Below are 8,444 nucleotides of genomic sequence, written 5' to 3' on the forward strand. Positions count from 1 at the left end.
AGGAGCCTGTGTCCCTGAATGACCATGCGGAAGGTTGCCCGCGGACCAGGAATGCCTGATTCGACTTCACACGAGAAGAAGAAAACTTCTACGGGGTTGAGCCACTGAGATTTTGAGGTTTGTTGCATAAAGGAGACTTTCCTGACTAACACAACTCCTCTTCCTTCGAGTCTACCCTCGAAGGGGGAAGGTTGGGGCTGGGTTGTTGAGTGACTGACTGAATGAAGGAATATGCCCCCCGGAGCTGCAGGCCTGGGGACTGACAGGAGGGCTTCATCAGATCCCCCTGTCCGGTGGTCCCAGGGCAGGCCAGGCCTGGCGGACCACTGCGTAGGCTTCCCTCTGGGCACCTGAGCAGTTACTTCCCGGGTCCTCATGTCTGTCTGGTCCTGGCTCCCTGCCCCCACCCAGGGTGACTTCCCTTGGGCAAGCTGGCTCACATGGCAATATCAAGAGCTTTCCACCAGGTGCCCCCTACCCCTCCTCCCAGGGACAGCAAATGGCAAGGAACAAGCAGACGCTGTTGTTGAGGATTTATTTCTAAAAGGTCTGAGGGCACAGAGCAGGACAGGGAGGAAGGGAGAATCCCAGGACATCTGCGGGCTCTGTGGAGGGCGGCATGCAGGCCAGCACTTCCGGTGCCCGTGGTGGGCAGGTGGGCGGGACTGCAGGGGGGGACACAGGCCCTGGAAGACACTGAGTTTTATGGCTGCCAAAGCCACCGCCCGTGCCTTGGACCTGAGCCCCACAGCAGCTCTGCAAAATGGGTGTTCCTGTTCACAGGTGGGGCTTGGAGAGGGGAGATGGTCTCCTCAGGGTCACAGAGCGAAAGCCACCCCACTGAGTGGCACCAGGCTCCCTTGGAAAGGAACTGGGACGTGTAAAGCTTATTTCCTTTACCTGGGGAACTTGCTGCCCCCATGGAGGAGCAATTCAGTCTCAAGTCCCAGGCCTTAGCCTGGCCCCAGCCACCTGAGAATGACCTCCACCCAAGGCGTTTTCACGTAACTATACCCCATGTGCTCCTCCCAGGGCCAGGAAGGCTCTGCCTTGTCCCTTTCCCACACGGTTCCTAAAATTCTCCCAATCATCCATATGGTCTCCTAAGCTTCATAAGCATTTGCTGCCTTCTCATATACAGATATAACTAGAGTTATGTTTAACTAGAGTTTGTAATACCAAGCCAAGGGTAGTCATTCACACCATAGCATGAATTTAGTTATCAGCTATGTGGAGAAAGAGGAAGGGAAAGTGGGGAACTCTGAGGTCAGGCCTGGGTTTGGGAGGTTATAGGAGCACTAAAAACCCGAGGGAAGCAAGGGGCGTAAAGAGACCCCACACACAGTAAAATGGGGGAGAGAGGTGACTGTGGGAAAGTCCGAGTCCCCACCACTGACCCAGCTGGCTCCTGCCTGGATGGCCTGGAGTCTCAGTACTGATGTGTGAGGGCCTTTAGGGTTGGGAGGGGGACGCTGCTTTTATGGGTTCCGTCTGCGGCCACTCACCGAGCCCAGATTCTGGGCCAGGCCCTGGGCTCTGTCCTAGAGGCCAGGAGACAGAAATAGCTCAGATGTGGGTCTTGGTCCAGCCAGAGAGGTTGGAGGACAAGCTCCCAAGACCCGAACATTCTGGGCAGACTGTAATCAGGGCTCTCAAGAAGGGGCAGAGGGTCAGTGGAAGTCTACAAACCAAAACTCAATTACTTAGAAATAGTGTGTCTCTTAGGACTCTTTGGCAGAAAGTGACAGACATTGACTCTGCCAACCTTAGCATAAAAGAAAATATAATAAAAAGTAAACCTCACTTCCTGGCTGCTTAGGCTGAGCAATGCCTGGGAGGGCTGGTGAGTCGGGCACATGCCGGTGATGGGGAGGCACTGTGCGTGTCAGGAGCACACAGGCGAGGACCCAGGCGTAGAAATGTACGGCCTGGGTTTGGAGGTCAGGGAGCTGGAGTTTGACGTGCTTGCTGGGAAATGAGGTGGGGCTGGAGACGGAGATGGGACCAGGTCCGGAGGCAGGGAAGCCAGGCTCAGGAGCTCTGACCCCAGCCTCGGGCAATGGGGAGCCATGGAAGGGCTCTGAGCAGGGGAGTGACTGGCCGGAGCTGTGGACCCTCTGGCTACAGGGGAGCGGAGGCTGTTAGAGGAGGCAGAGGGGAGAGGAGAGTGACAGCTGTGGCGTGGAGGGTGACCGCTGCAGGGCTGGAGATGAGGGAGCACGGAGTCTTCGGCCAGGGAGCAGCTGTAATGGCAGGAAGGTAGGGATCCACGAGCCTTTCTGGAGGAGCCAAGGCCACGGTCATCGGGGCAGGACTCTTCCTCAAAAGGCCATCCTCTGGATAATCCTCTTCACCCAGGGCGATTCGGGGTGGGCGCAGATCTGCCGGTCCCTGTGGGTTAGCAAGCTGCAAGGAAGAGATGTAGGGGAGACCATGAGACAGCAGCAGCAGGCAGGGAGGGTGCCACATCCTGCCCAGAAAGCTGCGCATTTAGGAGTCACCGACTGTATGTAGAGATGCCTTCTCTATACAGTGGCTTAGCATGTATGAGCCACCTGCTGTATGCAAACATATTTCTTAGGGAGGCGAGGGGAACTTCCCAGACCCTCAGCTCCTCGGCCTCAGCCTTGAGTGCCAGTTCCAGCCAGGGAGCAGAGTGGCGTCAGAGTGTCCTGATCATTGCTGACCTGGCCCTGGGGAGAGAGTCCTGGGTAGTGGCCAAGAGCGTGAACTTTGGAGCCAGCTTATCTGGGTGGAAATCTTAGCCCTGCCACTTGTTAGCAGGTCCTCCGACTTCTCCGAGTCTCCATTTCCACGTGCGTAAAATGGGGGAGGGGGCCCTGAGTCCAGCCTCTCAGGGTTTTGATGCCTTTTGATGCGTTGATGTAAACTGAAGCGCAGAGAGAGCAGGACACACTATACGATTGTGCCGGCAGCTGGCCTGAACCCTGAACATTAGTTTTCTTAATGAATCCTCACAGCAATGCCATGAGGTCTGATCATTCTATGCATGTCATAGCTGAGGGGCGTGAGGCAAAGCCACTTGCCCGAGTGCCGGAGCTGGTGAGAGCGGGCTCACTGTGCTCGCTGTGAACTGGACTCTCAGGGGCCAGTGTCCTTGCGGAGTGTCCCCGCCCAGGCCCCTCGGAGAGGCTTGAAGCACAGAAGGGTGCACGCTGGCCCAACATCACACAGCAATTGTGGGTAAAGGCTCCCGCCCTCCCCCAAACCATGGCAAACTGGGCCACGGCCACACTGGGCCCCTTGGGGCACTCCGCTCCTGCCCTTGTTGGTGGGACATCTTCTGGCCTGGGGCTCCCCTCCTGCCGTTCAAGAAAGACCCTGTCTGGGGGCCAGGAACTCCTAGCTGCCCTTACTTCCCTGACCGGCCCCACCGCACAGACCGCCAATAAACAGAAAGAAAAAGAAGTGTGCAGTGTTGACCTTGGCCTTGCAGGCAGCCTGCCCTGTCTGCAGTACGACACTGGGGAAGTGCCCCGAGCACCCGCCGGGCACTGCACTCTCCACCCACGATCACTGCGCCCCGCGATGCTCGGGAGGCCTTCTAACCTCTCGGTGCCCAGCCCTTACCTGTAAAAAGGGGGCCGCCACGGTACCTGGTACATACGGTTGTTTCAAGGATCCAATGAGTTACTATTTATAAAGGGTTTATAACAGTGCCTAGCACTTAGCCAGCACTCTCGATGAATTCGATAAATAAAAATAAATGAAGGTGCTCATTTGGGGATTGTGATGGAGCGGGTGAGGCCCAGAGTCGAAGTGACAAGAACCCTGGGAGGGTTTGCTGCTTCCTCCTTCTTTGGTATTCCCCGGCAGACCCCTCCGAGGGACGAAGATGAGTGAGGAGGAGGAAGAGGAGACGATGACAGGGCCCCAAAGATGTCATGAGTCCCCAAGCCCGACTCCCCCCGCCCTAGTGCGTGGCTTGGCAGCGGGCTCGGAGAAGCCGGAGCAGCAGCTGGCGAGGCTCCCCCCCTGAAAGGCCAGGTGAGGCGGGAGAGGAGGCAAAGAGACTGGGGGGAAGAAGCAAAGAAGGGGTCCCGGTTCCAGCCTGGGCCACGCGGGGCGTGTCACTTCCCCTCCCTGAGCCTGTCTCTCTGTCTATAAAATGGGAACCACCGAACCTCCTAGAGGGTCGGGGGACGCGGTTCAGGGACCCCAGAACAGTGCCTGGCCCGGATCCAACACTCTGTAGGTGTGAGCCCTTAATACTCTTCTTCTGGAAAGAACAGCTGCCTCAGGCAACTCCCAGGACCTTGGGGAGGACCCAAGATGCTTGTGATAGGCACATCCTCCTCACAGGCTCTGTGCCCACGCCCTGAGGCTCCAGACTGCCTACGCCCCCACGCCCCCAGGGGGCGTGTCTGTTCATTCCCGCTCGGCATCCTCAGAACCCCGCAGGCTGCCGGGCGCAGAGCAGGCACCCCGTAACATTTCATCCAACGATCACACGCCATTCTTCCTCAGCACACCCGAGCCTGAGCTGAGCCGTCCATTGCGGGCAAGCGCTGCCACCACCTGCCCCACCCACCTGCCCCTGGGCCCACACCCGGCAGGCTCTCCCGGGGCCCGGCCTCCCCAGCGCCCCACTCACACCACGCCAGGCCTCCGGCAGGAGTCCGAAGTCCAGAAGTAGCTCTTCACCGCCCGCGGGGGCACGGGGATGCGGATGTGCGCCCGGCAGCAGATGCTGTCCTCCACGTTGGCTCCGTAAGGGCCTGGGGAAGAGAGGTGCTCAGGGGCCGGACCCGGAACCCCACCCTCGGACACAGCTCCTTCTGCGGAAGGTGGGTGTCAGAGGATTCTGGGCCCTCACTGCCCCCGATCTTGGGCCCCTGAGAAGCCACGAAGAGCCCAATGTCATTACTCGGGATCATTCCGGTCAAAGGTGACACATTCAGAACAACTGGGCATCTGTGACGCCCTACGCTTCCGGATGGGCCCCAGGGGTGCTGAGCAGGGAGGAGCCCTAGAACCTTGCTCTTCAATGAGGCCACACACCCAATGGCACCAGCAGCATCGCCCAGGAGCTTCTCAGAAATGCTCCGCTCCCCACCCCCGCCCTGCCGAATCCGATGGGCATGGCCACGGGATCCCGGGTGCCTCAGAAGTCTTCCTCAGTTCCCTCCACTTTAACCCTCTTCATGGAGCAAGTGGCGAGGCTGAGGTCCAGGGAGGGGGAAGACTTGCCCGGAGTCACGCAGCACGACTCTGGGGAGTCAGGGCAAGGCCTGAGGCAGAGCCCACTTACAAGGACTGGGGTTCGAGTCCCACCAGGCCACTCGAGGGAAGGCCCAATTTCTTCCTCTGACCAGGGGGGTGATAATAGCACTGACTCCGGGGGACTTTCAATGCAGGGAAAGCACTCAAGAGTCTCAATTGCCTAATCACTGGGCAATTATTTCTCCCAGCTGCCCGACTCCCAGCCCAGCGCTCCTTCCCCCACCCGACCCAGGGCCGGAGCGTTTACGTTGGCGTGGAGAAGACAAGTGAGGACCCCAGCCCTGAGGGCCGGTTCTGGAGCAAAAATGGGGTGGTGGCAGGGCAGAATCGGCAAAGGAGTGTCCCTTGTCTCAGCTCCTGTCCCCTGCTCCACTGCCGCTGCTTCTCCACGCCCCAAGGGCCCTATGCTCCAGTCCTTTGGAGGAGAGGACCCCAGGCCATGCCTACCACAACCCCCAACCAGCTGAGACAGACCCTAGACCTAAGCCTTCAAGACTCCCCATTTAACAGATGTGTACGCGGAGGCCCAGAGAAGCAATGAGGCTAGCTCAAGAGCCAGCAGCAGTCTGGGGTATCTGCTCCGGCTCCAGCGTGCTTTCCGCTACATGAGAAAGATGCCCCGGGGTGCAGCCCCAGCTTCCGCAGGGAGCCTGCCTTCTCCCCAGCCTCACCTGCCTCCGTTGCTTGAAGCGCCATAGCCAGAAGGATCAGGGCAGCCAGGAGCGCGGTCTGTAGGCTGGCCATGCTCCTGTCCTCTGTGTCCCGGCCCAGGTGTCTGCGATGGCCGGAAGACACCAAGGTCTGCTATTTAAGCGGTGCTACACCCACAAGCCCCGAACACTCTTAGTCATTGGTGAGCAAATTCTGACACTCGCATTGTGAAAGGAGAACTCCCGCTTCCTCCATGTTGGAGGAAATTTTCTGTGGCTGCAACCATCAGAGGGGACCCCGACCCTCCGCCCCTCTGAGTCTCAAGGGACTCGCAAAATCCCCCTTGAGTTGGGCCTCTCCGAGGCCTGTGCTCCCAAGGTCTGCTCACGAGTGTCCGGGCCACTGGGCGTCCCTGGGAATGGGGACGATGGTTTCAGAGCCCTGCCTGGTCACCCCAGCGTCTGCCAGCAAGTCAGGAGAGAATGGGAACAGGCGTACACAGCCCCCCGAACCCTCAGCTGGAACTGAGACCCGTCTGCTCCCCTTGGCGGTCATGGTTGATCTCTGGTGCCCGGGAGAGGCCTACGGGCGCCCTGATTTGCTTTCTCTGCCGCATCACCAGCCTCTTCCCTGGCTTCTCGCAAAGTCCCGCCTTGGGCCCGTTCCCAGTCCACTCAGCAGTTGTAAGGGGTTTGCACCCACATTTCTATCTCGCCTGTCTCCTTCCCCAGCTGCCGCCTCTGAGCTCCTCCTCACCCGCCCCTTCTCCATCTCCCACCACGTCCCACGGAGTCTGTGTCCTAACTCTTGCAAGGGTCCGGCCTCTTCTCTCCACCCCCACTGTCCCTGCCCGGCCCAGGCCACCTCTGTGTCAGGCTCGGACGCTGGCCCCTCAGCCTCTCTCTCTCCGTGGCAGTGGCCAGAATGCGCAGCCCGGATTCAGAGCGACATGTATGTCTCTTGCGCTTCCAAACCCTGCTGCGGTCCCCTGACCCGAGGGTAGAGGCACAGCTCCTGCCCGTGGCCTTCAAGGCCCCTTCCCAGACACGCTTCCACCCCCACGGCCTCCCGCCGTACTCCTCACAGTTCCTCTCCGCGGTCTGTGGCCTGTCCCGGGCCGCGAATGCCCTTTCCACTTCTCTGCCTCATCAACTCCCACTCGTGTGTCCTTGGCCACATGAAATGTCACCTTCCAGGGAGGCCCACCCCCGCAGGACTTGGGAGGTCTCCGGGGTGACTAAGAATGTGGACCTGAGGAGACGGTCAGGTTTTCCCATTTTCCCAGAAACTGACCCCCCAGCTCTGGGAAGGCAGGGGTCTCCTTCTCTGCGTCTCGGCATTCCCGGTGTCTCCTGAGAGCGGGGTACAGGTTGGGTGCTCGGGAGACATTGAGTGAGGGAGGGTACCAGCGGGGGGGCCTCAGAGAAAGGAGACTTGCCTGAGGTCGCAGGGCCTGGGAGTGGCTACGCCGGGCGCTCAGCACTCCTCTTGGAAAGAGACCCGCACCCCGTTCACTTAGCATTCATTCAATAAATATTTAAGACAGAATAACATCCCTACCCCCCCCCAAAAGATGTCCACTTTCTAATTCCCGAAACCTGTGAATCTGTGACCTTCCATTTGAAAAGGGTAAATTAAACGGAATGTGCAGACGACCTGAATGACCCCAGGTAATCACAGGGCCATTGTACAAGGAGAGTGGTGAGTCAGGCTCGGACAGGAGACCGGAGGGCAGAAACAGAGGTCCAGGCAGTGGGAGAGCAGTGAGAGACTGGCTGGGAGCCCAGGGGGCAGGGGGCTGGCTGGGAGCCCAAGGGGCAGGGGGCTGACCGGGAGCCCAGGGGGCAGGGGGCTGGCTGGGAGCCCAAGGGGCAGGGGGCTGACCGGGAGCCCAGGGGGCAGCTGCAAAGACAAGGAAACAGATTCTCCCCGGACGCTGCCTTAGGACTTCTGACCTCCTGACCTATAGGCTATTGTGTTGTTTATTTTTTTAAAGACTTTACTCATTTATTTCATTTATTTTATTTTTAGAGAGAGGGGAAAGGAGGGAGAAAGAGGGGGAGAAAAACATCAATGTGTGGTTGCTTCTCACGTGGCCCCCCACTGGGGACCTGGCCCGCAACCCAGGCACGTGCCCTGACGGGGAATTAAACTAGTGACCTTTTGGTCTGTAGTCCACACTCAGTCCACGGAGCCACACCAGCCAGGGCTACATTTGTGTTGTTTTGAAGCCACTAAGTTTGTGGTCATTCGTCATAGCAGCAAGAGGGAACTAAGTCAAGCCCCTGCCACAGGCCAGGGACAGCACCGGGACCAGGGGTCACAGCAGTGAACAGGTCCCTGCTCTCGAGGGGGTTACCTTGGAGACAAACGATAAACAGGCAAACAAATACCAAACATGGTTCTGGCAGGCTGTGACGCGTGCCGGGAAGGAAATGAAACAGGGAAGGTGCTGTGGGTGTCCAGGGAAGCCTCTGCCGGGGGTGGCCCTGGCCTGGAATCCAGGGGTACTGAGGGGTCTGCCAGGGCAGCAAGGGTACATGCGAAGG

The 8,444-nt window shown here is 59.0% G+C and overlaps 1 protein-coding gene across 1 annotated transcript; it reads right to left on the bottom strand.

Annotated features, from left to right (window-relative positions):
- Positions 1 to 535: 535 nt before the first annotated feature.
- On the bottom strand, positions 536 to 6,012 carry CCL22 (C-C motif chemokine ligand 22). The gene is made up of 3 exons (XM_045818937.1): positions 5,916 to 6,012; positions 4,616 to 4,739; positions 536 to 2,406 (listed from the first exon to the last, which is right to left on the bottom strand). The coding sequence occupies exons 1-3, from the start codon at positions 5,986 to 5,988 to the stop codon at positions 2,322 to 2,324; spliced, it is 282 nt and encodes a 93-aa protein (XP_045674893.1). The 5' UTR covers positions 5,989 to 6,012; the 3' UTR covers positions 536 to 2,321.
- Positions 6,013 to 8,444: the final 2,432 nt, after the last annotated feature.

The sequence above is a fragment of the Phyllostomus hastatus genome, unplaced genomic scaffold (genome assembly GCF_019186645.2).
Source record: "Phyllostomus hastatus isolate PE091 unplaced genomic scaffold, TTU_PhHast_1.1 phas_scaffold_345, whole genome shotgun sequence".
Taxonomy (NCBI): Eukaryota; Metazoa; Chordata; class Mammalia; order Chiroptera; family Phyllostomidae; genus Phyllostomus; species Phyllostomus hastatus.

Coding starts and splice junctions, on each gene's coding strand:
- CCL22 (XM_045818937.1), bottom strand. CDS start 5,988: ATGGCCAGCCTACAGACCGCGCTCCTGGCTGCCCTGATCCTTCTGGCT. Junction 4,740..5,915: donor GCTTCAAGCAACGGAGGCAG/GTGAGGCTGGGG, acceptor TCTCTTCCCCAG/GCCCTTACGGAGCCAACGTG. Junction 2,407..4,615: donor TGCCGGAGGCCTGGCGTGGT/GTGAGTGGGGCG, acceptor TCTTCCTTGCAG/CTTGCTAACCCACAGGGACC.